General features: G+C 37.5%; 2 protein-coding genes and 1 long non-coding RNA gene across 3 annotated transcripts; 1 reads left to right on the plus strand and 2 right to left on the minus strand.

Moving 5' to 3' along the window:
* Positions 1 to 11,061: 11,061 nt before the first annotated feature.
* Positions 11,062 to 12,442, plus strand: LOC113469659. The gene is made up of 3 exons (XM_026827522.1): positions 11,062 to 11,255; positions 11,561 to 12,036; positions 12,387 to 12,442. Exons 1-2 carry the CDS (start codon positions 11,116 to 11,118, stop codon positions 11,805 to 11,807), a joined length of 387 nt encoding a protein of 128 aa, XP_026683323.1. The 5' UTR covers positions 11,062 to 11,115; the 3' UTR covers positions 11,808 to 12,036; positions 12,387 to 12,442.
* An 8,070-nt stretch (positions 12,443 to 20,512) lies between these two features.
* On the minus strand, positions 20,513 to 21,207 carry LOC113469660 (solute carrier family 22 member 21-like). The gene is made up of 2 exons (XM_026827523.1): positions 20,844 to 21,207; positions 20,513 to 20,772 (listed from the first exon to the last, which is right to left on the minus strand). Exons 1-2 carry the CDS (start codon positions 21,161 to 21,163, stop codon positions 20,736 to 20,738), a joined length of 357 nt encoding a protein of 118 aa, XP_026683324.1. The 5' UTR covers positions 21,164 to 21,207; the 3' UTR covers positions 20,513 to 20,735.
* A 1,276-nt stretch (positions 21,208 to 22,483) lies between these two features.
* LOC113469661 lies at positions 22,484 to 22,930 on the minus strand. The gene is made up of 2 exons (XR_003393007.1): positions 22,803 to 22,930; positions 22,484 to 22,638 (listed from the first exon to the last, which is right to left on the minus strand). It is a non-coding gene; the product is annotated as an uncharacterized LOC113469661 (long non-coding RNA).
* Between the last annotated feature and the right edge of the window lie 280 nt (positions 22,931 to 23,210).

The raw sequence follows: 23,210 nt of genomic DNA on the forward strand, positions 1-23,210 counted from the left end.
GGGTGGAGTCCAGCCCTGCTCACCAGCTCTGTGTAAACTTGGAAACACGCGGGATGAGATGAACACATCTGAAGGTAAGCACTGAAGTTTAGCTTAGCTCCATACACAATAAGTACACCTGCGGCTTAGGTGTACGGGCAAACAGTCCTAAAGGATGGGCTTCTATGAATCTAAGCAACGTTGTGCGTGGTTGTTATTTGGATGGGTTACCGTCCAAAAATCTTCCTTGTGGTGCTGGTTTTGCCCAGTCTGATTCAGGCTGGGTGCGTGAGAACAATTTGAGTAGCCGGGTAGTTTGTCTATGCATAGGTAGGTAGATTTAGCTATCTTTCAAAGTAGTTATTAGCTCACATAATTCAGAATCTACGTACCGTGGCCAAAGTTAATACGGTTGAGATTACACAGATTATTTGAGTCCCTACTTCGAAGATTACCTACTTTGAATTTAGAGTTTAAAGTGTTTTCAGATAGATATGTTAGGCATTTGGTGATCCTATCTACATTGTCCCTATATCCTTTTCAGGAGTGCCCGCTAACATGCCGTTCTCCAACCAGAAGAACGACCTGATAGCAGAGTTGAAAATGTCCAAGGACATTATCGGCATGTTAGGCATAGGTAATAATATTACATACTTACTTGGTAGACACTAGATTTCTGTGTTCTGGACTGAAAAGATATCTTCCATTGATAACGTCACTGGGTATGTGTTCTGTGATGGTCAGATTAACAGTAGGTATGCCAGTAGTACTTACCTACCTGGCTACCTTCTATCAAGTTATATATTTTATATAATATGTATACCCTACCTGTGGAAGATATATAAATCTTGGAGTCTTCACATGTACAGGGCTGTCAAAAGTGACAGTAAGCCTTGCCTTTTTTTTAGAACCGGCTCCGAAAAGTGCGTAGGTACCTAACGAAACCAGTCCTCATATAACCAGACAGTATTGGGTCACTAAATGGTGTCATAACTTGATCTAGAAACACTAAATATGCTCATTCTATGACAAATCAATGTTTCTAGACCTTTAGACTAAGGAACGCCGCCCTGAAAGCAACTTTACAAGTATGCACTTCACATATTGTGACCCATTTACCTATATGGAAAATGTCGGAAACTATCAACCCAAAACGGGGCAACTGTCCTCTCTCCTATCCATGGACGAATTTATCGTCTTTTAACGTTGGCAACCCTATGTTACAAAGATTTGTGCATATCGCAAGTCAGTGCAACCCCGTCTCTCTAGTGACGATTGGGAGGCTGGAAAATAGCAAAAGAAAGTGTCTCTCAGGGATTCGAACCCGTAAACCGCGCCTGTAGTTTTCTCTTCCATTGGCCTCAGAATATCAAATACCTCATCGATGTTTTCTAACGGATTCACGATTTTCTTTCTCCTCCATAATCTATGCCTTGCTATGCCAAATAGTGCTTCCTCACACTATTGATGCCGATGGGTAGTGGACTTATATGCTCTACCTCAATGTATAGCCCATATCGGTCGTCAGTCAGTACCTATTTTCTTACAAATTTACGAGCGAGCATTGAGCAGATGACACACATCTAGAAAACGTTATCATTCGCCACAAAGAAAACCTCTACCTCAATGTATAGCCCACCTCGGTCGTCAGTCACTACCTATTTTCTTACAAATTTACGAGCGAGCATTGAGCAGATGACACACATCTAGAAAACGTTATCATTCGCCACAAAGAAAATCTTCTCGATGGGTAGTGGACTTATATGCTCTACCTCAATGTATAGCCCATCGCGTCGTCAGTACCTATTTTCTTACAAATTTACGAGCGAGCATTGAGCAGATGACACACATCTAGAAAACGTTATCATTCGCCACAAAGAAAATCTTCTCCTTGTTATTTCATAAGGAGAAATGATCATACTCAGGTCATATTATTTATAATTAGGCACTTATCATTAGGATTAGCAAAGATCTTGGTGAACTAATCCGTAGAATTGTACATCCTATTAGAGAATTGTTAGAGGAGAAATGATCATACTCAGGTCATATTTATAATTAGGCACTTATCATTAGGATTAGCAAAGATCTTGGTGAACTAATCCGTAGAATTGTACATCCTATTAGAGAATTGTTAATCCTACGGAAGATACTTGAGAGAGATTTCAGCCTATTGTGGGCCTACCGAACACTGCCTAAAAAGGAAACACAAATGGTTTAATCAGCAGAGATGAGAATTTTATATCTTTATTATTGTTATTAAAAAAAGTAAAAAACCGCAAGAGAATTTTACGTCTATTGTGGGCCTACCGAACACTGCCTAAAAAGGAGACACAAATGGTTTAATCAGCAGAGATGAGAATTTTATATCTTTATTATTGTTATTAAAAAAAGTAAAAAACCGCAAGAATTTTACGATTCTCCAAGTCGGATTTGTTGAAAGTGAGAAGAATCGCAAAGAAAAAGTAGTATCGTATATTATTAAGAATCATTAGTTTCCTTATCAAGATTAGGAATTCGGAATCGCTTTTGATTCTTGATGCGATCTCCGGCTGATTCATTGATTCCATTTTACATTTGACTTTATCGACGTCATAGAATCAAGATTCAAATCTAGTTTGATCTAATTCTTTTAATGACAGGCCATGTGATTGGCGAAAAGATTTATGGTTGAAAGTTTTGGGATTTCGAACAACATCTTGCGGAATTTGAAATGAGATAGAAGATCCGCCTCCTTTTTACTTTTTTGAAGTAGGAGGTAGTTTGATGAACTTTTATTAAGGTAAAACCTCAAAGAATCACATGAATAAAGATATGGTCATCCGACCTGACGTCGCGTCGGAAGAATACTAAGGAATTTCAGGACATTTGTAAACAAGGAGCGCTCCTTAGATTGTATCTAAGGTGATTTTTTTTTCCACAGTCAATGTAAGAGAAGCCTAAAACTTCCGATTTTCTCTGACATGGTTTATTAAACACATTGTTAACATTCAAACCTTGGTCAGTGTTTGTTTTCATGGACCAAGCTCTTGTTTTCATTGACCCATGGTCTAATTCGATTTGAGTCGTATCTAATAGCTTCTGTACATAAGTGATGCATTGTCTAACGTCTGTTCTAATCAAATTAGAACAAAATTAGACCGCACTGCATGGAAAACTTCATGGCTGTACCTGCAGGAAGGGGGAGTCCACCAAGGTAAGATATTTAGATAGAGGGTTTTTTCCTCCTCCTCAATCAGAGAGGATTCGTTGCGCTCTCTCACTTCAAGAGATACAGAAAATCGCAATTCCAGAGATGAATTTATTCTCGATTAAGAAGGTTTTTGGTCAAAAAATGGAGGGAACTCAAACATTTTTTTCAGCTAGTGTGCTCAATCATCCAGGTTCACCTGTACTTACCACAGAGTCATCTATAATGTTGCTTGACACACATTGCAACAATACCCGTGTGTGTCTCAGACACTTTTCTTCTCGTCCCATAGGTGAAAGACCTCCCAATGAATCAAGAATCCAACGAATTGCCTCCCGGCCAAAAGTTGATTCAATCTGGCTCGTAATAATGGGTTTCATTTTCCCCGTAACAATGGGACTGGGGATCCGTGAAAGATTTTTCGATTAGACCGCGTCTCCACTGAAGATATTTTGAATGACACAGTTTTCTGATTCAAACACTGAACAATCTATTTGTTTACTCTAGGTTAAGTGTTTCGTCTAATTTTTAATTGAGTGTGATTTTTTTATGATTGATTGATTGATCATTGTGCCAGGTATTCATGTAAGCATAGGAATGTAATCCAGGTATTGTACTTTGTGTTATCTTTACGGAATATGTATGCAAAAAAGTCAGATTTGCAGTATCAACCTTTTCTCTCCCTCCTTTTCTGTTTGAACTAAATTAACCCTGTTTGACCTGTTTCCCATTCCCCATGCAGGAGATGACCAACCACGGCCATCATGCCAACGACCCGTTCTATCTTCACAACCCCCAGGACGTGATGTACAACAGGGTTAAGGACCTGTTTGACTCGGGGGGCAATCGTCTGCAGCAACCTTGCTCCCTCTCCTCCTCTTCCTCCTCATCCCCCTCCCCTCCCCCGCCACCTCCACAACCAATGACAGGTGAGTTTCGACCATCCTTTGCCTGTTTTTGCTACTTCGACGGGTTTTTCTGAGTTAAGTTATTTTCATTTCCCTCTAAATGGAAAATGGAAAATTCTAATAAAATTATTTTAACTGTCCTTTTTTTTTTGTGATTTCTTTGTAAATGTTCTATCACTTCATGAACAAGATGATTAACCTACCTGTTTTTTGACCTTCTTTAGTACGTACCTGTCGGGTATTTTTCAGTCCCTAATTGACCAAATGACCTTTTCAAAGACCTGGCCTTTTCAGTCCTTTGTTAACTTTTACTTTCTTGCAAGTAGAACTCTTTTTTCGCTAGGTGGTCGTTCATCATAACTTTTATCTTGATGCCAAATTGGTCTGACTCATTATCTGCCACAGAAGTGAAACAAATAGACTAGAAGTTTTGCTGAAATAGATAGGTATCTCTAATAACTTCCAGTTAAGTAGAATCTGGTTTGTGCGTGAGGTACTTCCTCATGTGCTGTAATAGTTTACAGACGGATCTTGACTAGAAGTTTTGCTGAAATAGATTGGTATCTCTAATAACTTCCAGTTAAGTAGAATCTGGTTTGTGCGTGAGGTACTTCCTCATGTGCTGTAATAGTTTACAGACGGATCTTATTCAATGGAATACAGTGCTTTCCCTATCTTACATTTGTCATACGCCACTGGTAATAAATAGTAAATATTTCCAATGCTGTAGGTTAATGGGGCAATTGACATGTGAACATAGATGGAATCAATAAATCAAATCCTAGATTCAATGGAATACAGTGCTTTCCCCATCTTACATTTGTCATACACCACTGGTAATAAATAGTAAATATTTCCAATGCTGTAGGTTAATGGGGCAATTGACATGTGAACATAGATGGAATCAATAAATCAAATCGGAATGACAACAATGTCTTTCCTCTGGTTCGCAAGCATGTTTTAATGCAAATGTATTGCATATTTTCCTGCCTAGTCACTGACAATAGTGTTAATTTCTTCATAGGAATAACTAATGAGGCGAGGATTATGAGAGGTATTTGTATCTCGAAGTGGAAAGTGGAAATTTCATGGAATGACTCAGTCATGTTATTTCTTTAAGTGTCATTTCTTCATTGATGGACTATTCTTACGAGAAGGTACCTATGCTGTAACAAAGATTCAAAAGAGGAAACTGAAAATTCCATGGATAAATGCTGATTAGAGAAAACTAGAAATTGTAGAGACAAAAGCTGAAGAAAGAAAACCAGAAGTTTGCAGAGATAAGAATGTTGGGCTGGATGTGTGAACTAACAAGAAAGGACAGATTGGGAAATGGGGAAAAGAATTTACCATTAGGAAAGGAAATACAAGAGAATAGTTAAGAAATGACTGATTAGAGAAAACTAGAAATTGCAGAGACAAAAGCTGAAGAAAGAAAACCAGAAGTTTACAGAGATGAGAATGTTGCGTTGGACGTGTGAACTAACAAGAAAGGACAGATTGGGAAATGGGGAAAAGAATTTACCATAAGGAAAGGAAATACAAGACAATAGTTAAGAAATGGAATCAGGAATACAAGGGAATAGATTGGGATTAAAGCTAGCTATTACATTTTGCTTCACGTACAGTTTGCAAGTGTTACTTTTTGCTCAAGTTAAATACTTAATAGTATATCTTGAAGTTTATTTAATGGTTATTGCACTGGAGATATTAGAGCGTAATTACCCTGATCATCTTCAGTAATATTCATGTAAGCATAGGAATGTAAGCCAGGTATTCATGTAAGCATAGGAATGTAATCCAGGTATTCTATTGTAACTGTGTAGGGGCAAACAGCCCAAAAAGATGGGTGACCATAAATCATACCTATTATACGTAAATCTGATTTTGGATCCCATTGGGGGTGACATGACGGCCCTTTTCTCTACAATTCATTGAACTACTCGAACTAGGTACCTAAATACCTAGTTTAAAAAAAAAAAAATGATAGAGGGAATTGTAACTGATAAGGTCTTAACGTCCCAAAAGCAAAGAGAGACAGAACAGGTGAAAATCTTTACGGGATTAATGTACGTACGTTTCACGATATGAGAATCTTACATATTACCTACTATGCGTGAATTATTCTGTGTTCATAAAATGTTATAGGAACATGGCATTAGGAACATGGTACTTAAAGTTTACTTCCTTGTTCCAATTGAAAAGATGAGTAAATTCCAGTACCCAATTCTCATAATTCTGCGAATATTAGTCTACTTATTTAAGTAGATATAATTATTTGTTATTGAAGTATTTGCCTTCATTTTGATAAACACACCGTAGCCTTATTTTTTTACACTGTCATAGGCCAAAACATGGACGTGAACATGACGTCACAGCAACTATTATAAACGTTATGCAATGTTTTGAAAGGTCTTTATTCTGTAATATTACGTCATGAATTTCAAGAAGAGCGAAATCCGAAGTGTGAAGTTCTTTATGGAACGCGGATAAAGTCATGATAGAACTTGATCTTATTGAAACATGTGGGGAATCTTCAGAATGACGTCACAGCAACTATTATAAACGTTATGTAATGTTTTGAAAGGTCTTTATTCTGTAATATTACGTCATGAATTTCAAGAAGCGCGAAATCCGAAGTGTGAAGTTCTTTATGGAACGCGGATAAAGTCATGATAGAACTTGATCTTATTGAAACATGTGGGGAATCTTCAGAATTGTTTAAAGGCGACAATTTACCCCTTTAGCTTATGTGATTATGTAGATAGGTAGGTAGGTACTACGTAGCCATCGTTTGATATTTAAATTGAATACCTACCACATAGTTTTTATTGCTAGTTCTTCAAATGACTAAACAGTGGATGGAATGTTGTATTTCAGAATCTGGAGTATCAAGTGCCTCGCCGTCAGATTTGGGCCATTCAGAAGAGGAAGGAGAAAAGATCAAACATTCCCAGACCATGAAACATAGGAATCAAACCAACAACCGGTAAGATAGAACAAACATTACGGGGATGTTCGTAGCATGTCCTTGTGGTCTGTGTCGTAGCATGCCCATCTCGTAGTATGTCCCTGATCAGATGGGCGATAAGAGACAATACTTCCCATCACACACAATAGGTACATCCAGTATGTATTTCAGTGGGTAGTTTTTTATGTTTGGTAGAGGGAACTGAAAAATGGAAGGTCTTATCGTCTCGAAATCAAAGAGGAGGAGGGCAGGATTGGAGAAATCCATTCGTTCCAAGAACGAACCTTATTTGTTTAGGATAAAGATTGCTCCGGACAGGAATTGAACCCGCGACCTAGCACTTGCGCTTACAAGGTTTGCGTTAACTAGGCTAACCCTCCAAAATTACCTAGGCTGGCAAGGGCTCTATTTTCAATTTTTCATACATTGACTACCGACTTAGGTTAGGTTACAAATCCTGATTTCCTTGATTTCCTATTAACTGATTTCCTTGTATTTCAGCATGTTGAAACGAGTAGTGTCGGATTCAGGGGTGATGGTACCTCCCCCTCCTCCTCCTCTGCCTGATGTGATCATTGTTTTTATTATCAATTTATTAAATAAAAACTTTCAAATCCGGAGCCATATTGTTCGATTTACCAGTACAGGTACTGGTAAGTCTATGCCATCATCCAACAGATTGGTTACAGTTTCTAGGTATCAAAAATAAGCGATAAATCAATACTTAGGTACCTACTTTTACAAAATTACGAAACGTGTTACAACGAGGAAGCTACGCTACGTTAGATTTACACACGCGGTTACATTGACTACCGACTTAGGTTAGGTTACAAATCCTGATTTCCTTGTATTTCAGCATGTTGAAACGAGTAGTGTCGGATTCAGGGGTGATGGTACCTCCCCCTCCTCCTCCTCTGCCTGATGACACCAGTGCCTCTTCATCAGGGCCGGGATCCAGCACCGAAGAAGAACAAAGTCTGGATAGTGCTGCTACCATGGTAGAGGACCGAGAGCAGGGCCGGACTGCTCACTCAGGTAGGTGGCTTTAAAAGGAATTTAGCTTACAAAAGAAATTTAGCTTACAAACATTGTTTTTATTATCAATTTATTAAATAAAAACTTTCAAATCTGGAAACATATTGTTCGATTCACCAGTACAGGTACTGGTAAGTCTATGCCATCATCCAACAGATTGGTTACAGTTTCTAGGTATCAAAAATAAGCAATAAATCAATACTTAGGTACCTACTTTTACAAAATTACGAAACGTGTTACAACGAGGAAGCTACGCTACGTTAGATTTACACACGCGGTCTCAAATCTCAATGGAAGTAAATATGTATATGTATGTTTGTATAAGTGCTCAAGACGTCCAAAAGTGTACAATAAAGGACATTAAGCAATACTTTAAAAGTATCTGGGAACTTTGAATGGTCCCTCTCTGGTCCTTTGTTTCAGTCACTCTGAACTAATTTTGACTCGTCCGTTTGTTTCAGTACTATGTTTCCTAATCCTCTGTCCGTTTGTTTCAGTGCTCCTACGCAGACTGCGTCAACTACACCCCCAACTCGGAGCAAAAGTATCTGGGAACTTTGAATGGTTCCTCTCTGGTTCTTTGTTTCAGTCACTCTGAACTAATTTTGATTCGTCCATTTGTTTCAGTACTATGTTTCCTAATCCTCTGTCCGTTTGTTTCAGTGCTCCTACGCAGACTGCGTCAACTACACCCCCAACTCGGAGCCGTTCTACCTGCATCCTCCCCTCTCCTCAACCAAAGCCTCCAACAGTCCCGGCCTCTACATTAACCCAATGACTAACCACGGCCATCATGCCAACGACCCGTTCTATCTGCACAACCCCCAGGACGTGATGTACAACAGGGTTAAGGACCTGTTTGACTCGGGGGGCAATCGTCTGCAGCAACCTTGCTCCCTCTCCTCCTCTTCCTCTTCATCCCCCTCCCCTCCCCCGCCACCTCCACAACCAATGACAGGTGAGTTTCGACCATTCTTTGCCTGTTTTTGCTACTTCGACGGGTTTTTCTGAGTTAAGTTATTTTCATTTCCCTCTCAAAGGAAAATGAAAAATTCTAATTATTTTAACTGTCCGTTTTATTTATTTATTTCTTATTTTTTTGGTGATTTCTTTGTAAATGTTCCATCACTTCATGAACAAGATGATTAACCTTTTGCGTACAGAATCAATTTCACCAGAATCGCTCTTACGGTAGGATTCATGTCCTACATGAACCTCAAGCGTTGTTGTTATTGAATGCAACCAGTTCCCAATGGATCACTGAAGTTAAACAACGTTGCGCGTGGTTAGTATCCGGAGGGGTGACTGTATGGGCGACCGCGTGCTGGCTTTTCCCGGCCCTACTCAGGCTGAGTGAGGTCATTGTGAGTAGCCGGGTAGCTTGTCGCCAAATGAAGGGTAAAACCTCCGTCACCAAACACCTTAGCAGTTATACAGTGATGTTAAACCTTTGAAAATGATGTTTGCAATTCCGCTAAGATAGGTAAGTAAAGAACATGACCATTAATACTAAAATAAGAAGAGAATAAGTCTTCACTTGACTAAATAAACGAATTTATTGATGGAAAAGAGTCAACATGTTTCAACATCTCATGATGCCATCCTCAGGACTAAATTTTCCATCAATAAATTCGTTTATTTAGTCAAGTGAAGACTTATTCTCTTCTTATTTTAGTATTAATTAGTACTTGACATGGTATCCCATTTTCAAAGTTTATTAACATGACCATTGTCGACGTACCTAAGTATTCAATGTAATCATTGTGATTGTTTACTCTATCAACATGTTAAATTGAATGTGCAATCTCTATCAGCAATAGAGAAGTCAAGTAGTATTCATGTTGCATAAGAATCAGTCAATAGAAATTTAGAAATCAACTTGATTTTGAATAAGCAAAGGCGGTCTAATTGAGAAAGTTGATGAATACCTACCAGGGAAGAATTTACAAATAGACACTGTCAGTACGAAAAGGTATTTCCTGCGATTCTTGTAACTTGTAAGGCATACGAGAAATACATATTTCAAAAAGAATTTGTTAGAAAATGAAAACGTTTAAAAAGTAATAAAAGATTAATAATGCATGAGTATCCATGTTCCCAGTTGCTGCTATAATTATTAGTAGTAAGTAATAAGTAGTATTACTAATAACCAGTGGCGTGTGTGAGATTTCCAAAAGAGGAAGCTTTAAACCCTGTTTCCACATACCTACTTATGAATAATCAACGCGACGGTCGACAGACACGTCCACATACCTATGGAACTACCATCACCAAAAAATCTTCAATCGGTGAAAATTCTTTGATAATCTTGTGAGTCGACCGGGCATACGAGAAATACATATTTCAAAAAGAATTTGTTAGAAAATGAAAACGTTTAAAAAGTAATAAAAGATTAATAATGCACTACCTGTTTTTTGGCCTTCTTTAGTACGTACCTGTCGGGTATTTTTCAGTCCCTAATTGACCAAATGACCTTTTCAAAGACCTGGCCTTTTCAGTCCTTTGTATTTATAGTCTGCCGAGTTACTCGTGGTCTTAGGCTGTTTCCACATACCTACTTATGAATAATGGACGCGACGGTGGACAGACACGTCCACATACCTATGGAACTACCATCACCAAAAAATCTTCAATCGGTGAAAATTCTTTGATAATCTTGTGAGTCGACCGTCGATTGACGATCGATCTGTCGATGTGGACACAGCTTGAGAGTCCAGGTGGAATGATCACTCATGGCCGGGTCCACAAAGTGAGTTTAAAGGTTTAAACTCCGTTTAAGTTAATCTCTTGGGTGAAGCAATCTGGCTGAAATTTTTGATTAAAAAAAAAATCAAATCAAATCAGATTGCTTTATCCGAGAGTTAAACTTGAACATTACTATCTTCAGTCAGTGGTAAGTTTTTGTGGTAAGGTTGTGTGAGAAAAACTCGATTCAATGGACACGTCTTTTTTGTGTCCCTCGTTCTCCCCTCATTCCATTACAGATTCCCGAGAAAGATAACAATGGCGTTCCCATACCGCCCTGGAAACGACAGATGTTGGCCAAGAAAGCCGCGGAGAAAGCCAAGAAGGAATTGGAGGAGCAACTGGCGAGAGAGGCTGAAGAGAAGAGACTGCAAGCCATTCCTGCATGGAAACGACAGCTGATGCAATCCAAGAAGGGAGATGAAATCAAGTAAGATACTTTGATTGACTATGTAGATTTGAGTAGTAATTCTACTATCACCTAGAATTGTGTGGAATTACTTGAGGGTACAGTGTTGATAAGGGATAAAGTCCTAAAGACACTGGCGTTTATCCCAGCCCCTAAGGCGCGGGTTGACCTTGGGCATTTAGAGGTCCCACAGGGGTATTTAGGGTTTCCGAATTTAGCAATATGTATGCAAAAAAGTCCGATTTGCAGTATCAACCTTTTCTCTCCCTCCTTTTCTGTTTGAACTAAATTAACCCTGTTTGACCTGTTTCCCATTCCCCATGCAGGACTATGAAGCAAAGCAACATGCACATCAGCATCGAAGAAAGCAAACCCAGTGTCATAGTGCTCGAGAAGCACTCTACTGGTGAAAATCAGAACTACACTGAAGACAATAACAAGGAGAACAGTAACCCCAAAGTTGAGCCTAAGGTGGAGTCCATACCAGAAGAGAAGGAGGAAGATTGTACTCCCATCATGCCATGGCGGTCCCAACTGAGGAAAACAAACAGTACGTTGAACTTGCTGGAATAATTAACACAATGTTGAATCTTCTGGCTGCTGGAATATACTGATCCTCGGACAATTGAGATGGTTTAAAATGCAATGAAAAAGACGAGGTGGCATTAATGAGTTCATTCTACTAAACAAAATGCTTGTTGGAGTGGAATCCTGGTTTGATTTCTGAACATACGATAAGATGACAATTTTCCCTGCCAGCCTAGTTCAAGTTAACTTTGAGTGTAGCGCGTCTGCTTTGTAGGTCTGCTGGAATAATCAACACAATGTTGAATCTCCTGGCTGCTGGAATAGACTGATCCTCGGACAATTGAGATGGTTTAAAATGCAATGAAAAAGACGAGGTGGCATAAAGGAGTCCATTCCCAACACAATGTTGAATCTTCTGGCTGCTGGAATAGACTGATCCTCGGACAATTGAGATGGTTTAAAATGCAATGAAAAAGACGAGGTGGCATAAAGGAGTCCATTCCACCAAACAAAATGCTTGGTGGAGTGGAATCCTGCTTTGATTTCTGAACATACGATAAGATGACAATTTTCCCTGCCAGCCTAATTCAAGCTAACTTTGAGTGTAGCGTGTCTGCTTTGTAGGTGCGCGGGGCGGATTTTATCCTGAACAGATAGGTTCGTTCGCGAAACGGCTGACTTTCTCCTGTCCCGTCTTCCTTCTCTCTTCGCTTTCGGGCCAGTGGTTCCGAGAGCGAACCTTATCTGTTTAGGACAAAATCTTACCCGAGCAGAAATCGAACTCGCAATCTAGCACTTACAAGCTAGACGCCCTACTCTCCAATCTAACTAGGCTGGCGGATTAGGTTTAATTAAGGAGAAGAACGATAACACCTATAGAATTTCATTCTGTGCTATCTCTATGTTGACGTATGTCAATTCAAGTTATGAATGAATAGCCAATCTTTGTACTAACGTGTAGGTTACCTATAATTTGTTATTGACCTTACCATGTAATCTGCTCTTTCATAGAGATTCGATGTTTATTTAGTGGTTTAGAGACCCATAGTTAATTACTTTATGGCGTCAATTTTAATAGATTTTATAATAGATGAATAAATTATTAATGGTGATTACCTGATTACTTTTATTATTTTTTTATTCTTGATTTTTACTTTTTTACCCAACCATTTCGATGTTTAAGTAATATCTAAGTATGTAATAATGTAAATATACAAAATAGTAAATAATGTATTTGATAAAGCCTTAGGTTATTTAATACAATATGTTATAAATACAATATGAACATAAAATACAACTTACCCTTGTTTATGCCAAAGCACTTGGCTGTGTCTTTACTTCTTTAGCAGGACAGCGGCGTTAAGCCAAGATGAGCGTGGTAAATTTCTGAACGGGGAGCCTTCGGGGTACCTACTCGACATGTACGATAGATTTTCAGCGGATTTAGTTTAGTAGGTGAGGAAATGGTTTAAATCGAATGAAACCTGCCTTGTAAGCGCTAAGTCGCGGGTTCGGTTCCCGCCCAGGGCGAGCTTTATCCTAAACAGATAAGGTTCGTTCTCGGAACGGCTGGCTTTCTCCTGTATCCTCCGAGGGAATCGAACCCGCATTACATGACAGACATGCTACCAACCACGCGAACTAGGCTGGCTTTTTTTTTAACCAAATTAATCAGATATGATAGGTAGGCACGTAGATAGTTATGTAGGTACTTACCTAGACATAGATACTATAAATGTCCAGTTATTTAGGAAGGTAAGTGCTATAGTTATCAATGTCACCTCGGATAATAGCTAGGAAGAAAGATAGGTACTTACTTATGTATGTATCTAAAGTTAATCAAGAATCTAGAGTAGGTAATTGATGCAATTTTTCATGGTAGGTAAAATGTAGCTATATCTACTCGCACTAAGGAATTCAAACATTTATCGGGGTCTCATTTAAAATAATAATCATCATCATCATCATCATCATCATCACCCTCAAAAGAAAAACCAAGCTCAAGGTCTCGACTCCTGAAGTCGGAAGTCCGAACAATAGTCTATTGAGCCAATTTAAATCGCTGCTGGTCCAATAAGAACCCATGCTGAGATAGAACACCGTACTCTGGTAGCAAATTGCACCAGGGGACTCAGTAAACGACTTCCTAGTTATTTTTTGTTCCAAAGAAAAAAAATAATATAATAAATCAAAATAACGTCTAGTGTACAAGTTATGCTATAACTATTATTAGAGTAGGTACCTCTTCAAGGGCAGCAGCTCGGTAGGATTAGTAGTTGCCCTAACTTGGGAATTCCTTTAGAAACCGTACCTAAATGCTTCAATACAAAAAGGAATAAGGAAAAATGGACATGTTTTTATAAAGAAGTAATTTAATGTAGATGTCAAATGTGACAAGGATGCGACACAAAACTTTTGGTCGAGATGGTTGCTGCGCTTGGCGGTATTTTGACCGCTTTTGGACAGATTTCGACCGTTTTTTGGCGGTTTTCAGCTATACTACAAAACGGTTAGAGATATTGTAAAAATTAGGGTAAAAGAACACTCAAATAAGAATCATTCAATAGGATAAGGAAAGTCGTGTGTTGTACAAGGGGGTAAATGAACACTCAAATAAGCATCATTCAATAGGATAAGGAAAGTCGTGTGATGTTCACACCAGATTTTTACCTAAGCAGGGGAAAAGCCCCACTTTGGCCATATCTTTATTTCCATAGTTAATTTTGTTTCTCCTACGCTTAACTAACGTGTACTTCTCCTATGACGTACAATTTTCGGTAGTACCAAAATACAACTACGTCATAGAAAAAGTACAGAGACATTAGAATCGGATTACAGTTCGTAGGTACCTACCTATGTGACGTACAATAGGTCGATATACTATCTACTAGTAGTTACCTATACTATTAGAAGGTACCTCCTACTCTATAACGACATAAGATCAAATTCTGAATGAGTCGGGTGAGATCAATGTGAGTAGATAGGTAACTTGTCGCCGAAAGGAGAGTAAAACCCCCGTCACGAAAGACCTTAGGAGTTCTACTTACAGTGACGTAGAACATTCTCAAACACAACAATAATTGAAATCTCTATCTCACCTTCGGGCTTGTTCGAATTTCAAGCACGTCTTTTTTGTTTCCCTCGTTCTCCCCTCATGCCGTTACAGATTCCCGAGAAAGATAACAATGGCGTTCCCATACCGCCCTGGAAACGACAGATGTTGGCCAAGAAAGCCGCGGAGAAAGCCAGAAGTAATTTAAGCCAGTGGAATTGCAAGGTGTCATTCAATCAGTAAATAAGAACTGTATATAAGAGATTAAAATAATATTTAAAGAGCAAACCAAATTAGGCAACACAAAAGAATAATTATAAAAACGAATATCTTAATTTATTATTTGAAGTAATTTAAGCCAGTGGAATTGCAAGGTGTCATTCAATCAGTAAATAAGAACTGTAAGAGATTAAAATAATATTTAAAGAGCAAACCAAATTAGGCAACACAAAAGAATAATTATAAAAACGAATATCTTAATTTATTATTTACGAAGACAATATTTTACATGAAGAAATGGAATACCTAATTGGAAATGCAAAATTATTAACGCTAAAACATACACACACAAACAAAGTGACTAGAAAAATATTCAAAAACAAAAAAGCAACAAAAGGGAAAAACAATAGATTCATAATTAAAAACAATCTAGGTAAAAAATTAAAATGAAAAGTTTTTACAAGAGGATACAAAAGAGCAAAAAATTCGAGATAGGTAGTTTGACTTAAAAAAACGACATATTGTAAAGAGGTCTACCAAAATACATGAAATTTAAGTCGGTACAACCTAGAAGTGAACAAGCAGGGTCCGTCCCTCCGGGAATTTTTAAGCCCGTATAGTGATTAGAGAAAATCAGTACCTATGTACCTACCTAATTTGTTTAATATTCAGTTTATTATTATTCTTGATTTGATTTTTCGATTTTACTTTCATGTAATGATTTAAAATCAAGACTAGAGCCCGTTCTCCCTTTATTCCCAATATAAGGTTCAAGTCACCCATCCATTTATTGGCCTTGCTCGGCGTAGCTTAACACAGGTGACGCTAAAACCGGTATTAAAATAACGACTGAAGTGTTATCTAAAACTTTCTCGCTTTGAGTTCATAGGTCGTCGCGACAAATTTCAAGATCAGAGCTCATTTGTGTGAGAAAATGAGAAAAAAAAAATCCCACAATTAGTCAATTAACTTTAAGTCACCCATCCATTTATTGGCTCCCACAATTACTCAATTAACTTTCAGTCACCCATCCATTTATTGGCCTTGCTCGGTGTAGCTTAACATAGATGACGCTAAAACCGGTCTTAAATTAACGGCTGAAGTGTTATCTAAAACTTTCTCGCTTTGAGTTTATAGGTCGTCGCGACAAATTTCGAGATCAGAGCTCATTTGTGTGAGAAAATGTGAAAAAAATCCCGCAAAAACCAGTTTTTTTGGTTTTTTGGCTTTATGGTTTTCTGGACAAAATTTGCACCACCATTTTCGTGATCCTGGTAAAAAGACCTTTAATTTGATATATAGGTCGACTAGGTTTGGATAAGTCCTTCTATGGGGACAGACAGACAGACAGACCGACAGACCGACCGACCGACCGACCGAGTGACTGACACCGAAGCGAATACAATAGTCCGTCCCTTATACCTTTTTATTACTATTGTAATAATAAAGGAAGGACGGACTAAAAAAAGGCTGTCAAAATAAAGGGATGGAGATTGGAAATGCCATCTGTGTGCCCAATTTTTTGCCTTCGAGTGTAATGAAATAGATATCTATCTACCTATGTATAAATACATGCTGGGTAGGGAATTAACTGAGGGAAAATTAATGAAATTTGCCTTACCTGGCAAAAAGAAAAGAAAAAAAAAGTCAATAAACCCACAATCTTCGGTCCTGCCGAAAGAATGCAGTAACTACCAACCAGGGGCTAACGGGTTGATGAAGTCTTTCGAATCTCTTGAAATCCAATAGCTTTATAAGTGGTAATACTCGTAATTATGTACAAAGAAATTAAAATAAAAATGATGAATAATAAATAATAGAATATCGTGCATATACAAAGTTACAAAACAATACAACACAAAGTAAGTACAAATACGTACAAAAAATGTCAACACATACCTACCTATATAGGTAAGTGAGGGAAAAAAAGCCGAGGTTACTCAGTTACGTATATTGGTCTCTAAAAGCTAAGGATATAGGAAAGCATTAAATAATATAATTACCTGCTTAGGTACATAAAGAATATCTCTTGTTATAGGTATAGCCTTGGAACTGGAATATATCCATACATTCCATGGAATCTATTTAGATTAGAAACTTGAATTTACATTCTTTAGATAGGTATTCAAATTGAATTTAATCCTTATTGAAATAATGTTAACTCGATAACAAAAGAACACAAGTCGAGCAAAAAAGTAGCACCTGTTCAATTGACACCGCTAATTTATTGCTATCGCCTGTATCGAACTAATGGTATAATGTAACTCATTGAAATAATGTAACTCGATGACAAAAGAACACAAGTCGAGCAAAAAAGTAGCACCTGTTCAATTGACACCGCTAATTTATTGCTATCGCCTGTATCGAACTAATGGTATGAACATAAAAAGTGCCTGATGTTAGGTACATACGTTAGACCGCGAATTCGTCTACATATTATAACATGTTTTTAGTGGAGCACCAAAATAAAATCGATTTTTCCCAAGAGTTCTCGTCTGATTTGTGTAAAAAAGACATGATACTATGAAAAGTGCCTGATGTTAGGTACATACGTTAAACCGCGAATTCGTCTACATATAACATGTTTTTAGTGGAGCACCAAAATAAAATCGATTTTTCCCAAGAGTTCTCGTCTGATTTGTGTAAAAAAGACATGATACTATGATAGGTACTCTAGGTAACAGAGAGATATCAAGTTGAGTTCGAACATAATGTAAAAAATCTGGTGTGAACATCACACGACTTTCCTTATCCTATTGAATGATGCTTATTTAGGTGTTCTTCTATTGTAAACTTTTACATATAAAATCGATTTTTCCCAAGAGTTCTCGTCTGATTTGTGTAAAAAAGATATGATACTATGATAGGTACTCTAGGTAACAGAGAGATATCAAGTTGAGTTCGACCATAATGTAAAAAAAAAAAAAAAATCTGGTGTGAACATCACACGACTTTCCTTATCCTATTGAATGATGCTTATTTAGGTGTTTCTTCTATTGTAACTTTTACAATATCTCTAACCGTTTAGTCGGTATAGCTGAAAACCGCAAAAAACGGTCTAAAACCGCCAAAAAGCGGTCAAAATTTTGTGTTACATCCTTGTCACATTTGTGAACTACATAACAAATTTCAAGTATCTAACCCATACCATTCCCGAGATATTGTCAAATTACACCGAAAACCGCCAAAAAGCGGTCAAAATGCCGCCAAGCGTTGCACCAATCTTAACCAAAAGTTTCGTGTCGCATCCTTGTCACACTTGACAGCTACATTTAAGGCTTTAGCTCTTACTGTTCTCGAGATATTTTATTTACAGACAGACAGACAGAAGGAAAGACAGACAGACACACGGACCAATGGTAGAAACTTTGTATTTAGGCTCTAGGGACCTCAAAACGTGTTTTGGCACTGATAAGGTCTTAACGTCCCAAAAGCAAAGAGAGGCAGAACAGGTGAAAACCAGCCGTTCCACGAACAAACCTCGGATAAAATCCGCCCCGGGCGGGAATCGAACCCGCGAACTATTGCTTATGAAGATAGTTTTTGAATAGATAAGATCCTCTGAAGGCTTTACCGAAGTTGTAAACCCTTACTGAGGATAAAGATGAAGTTAACGTTTCGGTATTTACTAGAAATAGGGTTTTTGAGTCGGAAAAAAAGGCGCATCCACCAAAAATAGTGGAGATGTCAAGTGCTCTTTTCTCCTTTTTGCTGCCTGTCCTTATTTGACTGATGTAATTAATCAAGAATGGACTTTATGGCCTTGTAAACCCTTACTGAGGATAAAGATGAAGTTAACGTTTCAGTATTTACTAGAAATAGGGTTTTTGAGTCGGAAAAAATGGCGCATCCACCAACAATAGTGGAGATGTCAAGTGCTCTTTTCTCCTTTTTGCTGCCTGTCCTTATTTGACTGATGTAATTAATCAAGAATGGACTTTATGGCATTATAACTAGGTACTAAGTTACATGCGTGTGACTACTATGAAAATCATTGAGTAATGCAGTAGGTATCCCGACAGCCTAGTTACATTATCTTCATCCAACTCTCCTGAATGAAGGAATCTTGAATTAGCAGTCATCAGAACGAGGTGAAGTATTTCCTAAGGCATTGATTAAGTCCAAGAAGATTAAAATTCGATTTATAATTATAAACATAGTTCAGCACGAATTTCAAATTACTTACCGGTCACTGTTTCAAGGTGTATTGAGCAATAAAGTTCGATAATTATAAGGTATGACAACTACTGCCTGCACGGTACTAGCAAAAATATCTACTGAAGGCATAACATAACAAAGCAAACAAAATACCAAGCAACTATTTTTACGTCTGACGCTGACGTTCCGATTCACCAATATTTACTTATTTACCCACTATAGTCGTAAAATCATCAACCTTGGAACTCAGAGGACATCTTCATTCAACTCTCCTGAATGAAGGAATCTTGAATTAGCAGTCATCATCAGAACGAGGTGAAGTATTTCCTAAGGCATTGATTAAGTCCAAGAAGATTAAAATTCGATTTATAATTATAATCATAGTTGAGCACGAATTTCAAATTACCCACCGGTCACTGTTTCAAGGTGTATTGAGCAATAAAGTTCGATAATTATAAGGTATGACAAGTACTATACCTGCACGGTACTAGCAAAAATATCTACTGAAGCCATAACATAACAAAGCAAACAAAATACCAAGCAACTATTTCTACGTCTGACGCTGACGTTCCGATTCACCAATATTTACTTATTTACCCACTATAGTCGTAAAACCATCAACCTTGGAACTAAGAGGACTCTGTTGAAGGACTTCAATTTATTCTTTTTAAACGCCCTCCTTGTTCACTTTCTGTCGACCACTTTACGCAAAATCAATTGAAGTTTCCGCTCTGTCACTCTCGATTAAGATATTAAAACAAGACGGTACCTTGGAACTCAGAGGACTCTGTTGAAGGACTTCAATTTATTCTTTTTAAACGCCCTCCTTGTTCATTTTCTGTCGACCACTTTACGCAAAATCAATTGAAGTTTCCGCTCTGTCACTCTCGATTAAGATATTAAAACAAGACGGTCGGTGTTTATAAGCATTCAATCTGGAACTTGCAAGACATATCAACATATCATTGATCTTAACTGAGCGGGGCCTGGGATGTCTTGCGTATTATTATAACACTAGCACGACATGTCATAAACTGGACGTGATGACACTGAATAGTCTTTAATTAATTCAGAATTCGTGTTTATAAGCATTCAATCTGGAACTTGCAAGACATATCATTGATCTTAACTGAGCAGGGCCGGGGATGTCTTGAGTATTATTACAACACTAGCACGACATGTCATAAACTGGACGTGATGACACTGAATAGTCTTTAATTAATTCAGAATAGAGCACGCTGCCAAATCCTTTTTGATCTTAACTGAGCGGGGCCGGGGATGTCTTGCGTATTATTATAACACTAGCACGACATGTCATAAACTGGACGTGATGACACTGAATAGTCTTTAATTAATTCAGAATAGAGCACGCTGCCAAATCCTTTGCCAATGTATTCCGCCTGTCACTTGTACTCAATTGATTGTATTTATGTCTAAAGTCATTCCTATTGTATTCCGCACGTGACAACACGTTATACAGTTATGCAGTTCATATCACTGCACCACTGCAGAGGTGTAGCAGGATCAATGGGTTACTTGGAGAGTCAAGCGTAGGGTTTTCGCCAGAGATTCAGTTTTCTCCTCTTGATCCAGGATCAATGGGTTACTTCGAGAGTCAAGCGTAGGGTTTTCGCCAGAGATTCAGTTTTCTCCTCTTGATGGGAGTACTGACTAGAGGAGTTTGGATTGGAACATCGTTCTCCAACTGATGTAAGTTGTCAGCAAGTCCTGTTGTGTCAGGTAGTAGCAGTACAGACAGTCCTCCCAATACTCCTACAACACCTAGTAGTCCCATGGGGAAGTGAATGTTGATGGATTGCATGTGCCACAGGTAAGGTATCAAGATCAAGGCAACTCCAGCAGGTACACTAGATGCCCCTACACCCAAATTCCTCATTTTGGTAGGAAAGAGTTCTGCCGTGTAAATCGGTATAATGACATTTGATGAAGATATTGCAAACTTGCCAACCATTGCTAAAGATATTGTTATGAAACTCCCAGGAGCAAAACCTAGGGTCATCAGATGACGTTTGATGAAGATATTGCAAACTTGCCAACCATTGCTAAAGATATTGTTATGAAACTCCCAGGAGCAAAACCTAGGGTCATCAACTGATCAGGGAAATAATGACAAAATAACCTACCTATTTACTAGTAAAATATTGATTATTATTAGCTACCTAATCAATTCATAAAAAAGTAAAAAGTGTCTGTAACAGAGGCTAAGTTTTTCTTTACAAATGACTCAATGAGTTGCACCTAGAAAAATTGATCATAAAGAATACCAAATTTCTTTTTTTTCCATCACATCATTGAACTTTGACATGTTTTTAACATTGGAATTCAAACCAAAAACTCAAAACCTAGGCAGGTAAGTGAAGTACTACATATCTACCTATTTTTTTCTAATTTTTCTAAATATTCTTTATCACTTTTCTCTCTCATTTCTTTGATGGTATTCTTCATAAGTACTACATTATTTTTATCAATATATTTTTCTTTATTATAGTTAATAACAAAGTTCTCAAAATACTCGGGTTGGTTGAAATAGTGAAATAACCCCACTGGGAAAATCATGTAGAGACCCATTTTGAAAGCTTCCAATTGCCATCCACCCATTGTAATAAAAAAATAAAAATCACACTTAAAAAATATTAATTAAAATTAATATTTACCTACCTTGAATAATTCTAAAATAAATTATTAACAAAAAACTAAAAATGAGCAATAAACTTAACAGGTAGAGTAGTACAGAAAAACTGGTTTTCAATTCAAATTATCCATGAGCACTCTGCTCTCTGTTACTCAGATTGGGAGATGATAGATTGAAGCATGCCTCGGGCAATAATGTAAATCCAGTAGAGGAGGAGGTTGTCTCAGCAGTAGATTATAACTTGGCAATCACTGGAGGTGACTGTAATTTATATCTTTTTCTAATATTTACCTACCTTGAATAATTCTAAAATAAATTAGTAACAAAAAACTTAAAATGAGCAATAAACTTAACAGGTAGAGTAGTACAGAAAAACTGGTTATCAATTCAAATTATCCATGAGCACTCTGCTCTCTGTTGCTCAGATTGGGAGTTGATAGATTGAAGCATGCCTCGGGCAATTATGTAAATCCAGTAGAGGAGGAGGTTGTCTCAGCAGTAGATTATAACTTGGCAATCACTGGAGGTGACTGTAATTTATATCTTTTTCTGATTAAATTGAGAAAAATAAATTGGAAATAATAGAAAGAAGATATTACAAAATTGCTGATGTCAAGATATTGGTTCTACCCACAGTAATTTGGAAATAATAGAAAGAAGATATTACAAAATTGCTGATGTCAAGATATTGGTTCTACCCACAGTAAACAATTGATGATGGTGTTCAGATGTTGAGAGCTGCTAATGCTGCTATTATGGTAGTAGTGGAGAATAACTTTCGGTCTGCAGATTACCTTGATTGGAAATAATAGAAAGAAGATATTACAAAATTGCTGATGTCAAGATATTGGTTCTACCCACAGTAAACAATTTTATTGATGATGGTGTTCAGATGTTGAGAGCTGCTAATGCTGCTATTATGGTAGTAGTGGAGAATAACTTTCGGTCTGCAGATTACCTTGTACCTTATGGTTCAGGGGATAACTTGGTTCATTTATGAGTCACTTTGAAAGTTTAAACTTTAAAAAAATGTTCTTTTTCTTTTATCTTATCACTTCTGGTTCTGAATATTTCTGATGAACTTTTTTTTTTTTTTCACGGTACTGAAGCTAGCTCACTCTTACAGAGCTACTAACGCTTAGAGAGAAAAGCGGCAATATGAGGTACTACCTACTTACTACCGACAAAAATATTATTTTTAAAATTTACCTATTTAATAAAAAAATAATATGAAACAAATCAACGTACTTACTTCATTTTACCTTTGGTGAGTAGGTACCTAGGTAAAGAGCTTTTTTTTTTCTTCTTCTTCTTTTTCTTTTCAGTACACATAAAATTTAGCTTCACTTTAGCTTCGAAACTTTCT

This window comes from Diaphorina citri, unplaced genomic scaffold (genome assembly GCF_000475195.1).
Source record: "Diaphorina citri unplaced genomic scaffold, Diaci psyllid genome assembly version 1.1 scaffold1177, whole genome shotgun sequence".
NCBI lineage: Eukaryota > Metazoa > Arthropoda > Insecta > Hemiptera > Psyllidae > Diaphorina > Diaphorina citri.

Coding starts and splice junctions, on each gene's coding strand:
- LOC113469659 (XM_026827522.1), top strand. CDS start 11,116: ATGTTGGCCAAGAAAGCCGCGGAGAAAGCCAAGAAGGAATTGGAGGAG. Junction 11,256..11,560: donor AAGAAGGGAGATGAAATCAA/GTAAGATACTTT, acceptor TTCCCCATGCAG/GACTATGAAGCAAAGCAACA.
- LOC113469660 (XM_026827523.1), bottom strand. CDS start 21,163: ATGGTTGGCAAGTTTGCAATATCTTCATCAAATGTCATTATACCGATT. Junction 20,773..20,843: donor GTCAGTACTCCCATCAAGAG/GAGAAAACTGAA, acceptor CTGGATCAAGAG/GAGAAAACTGAATCTCTGGC.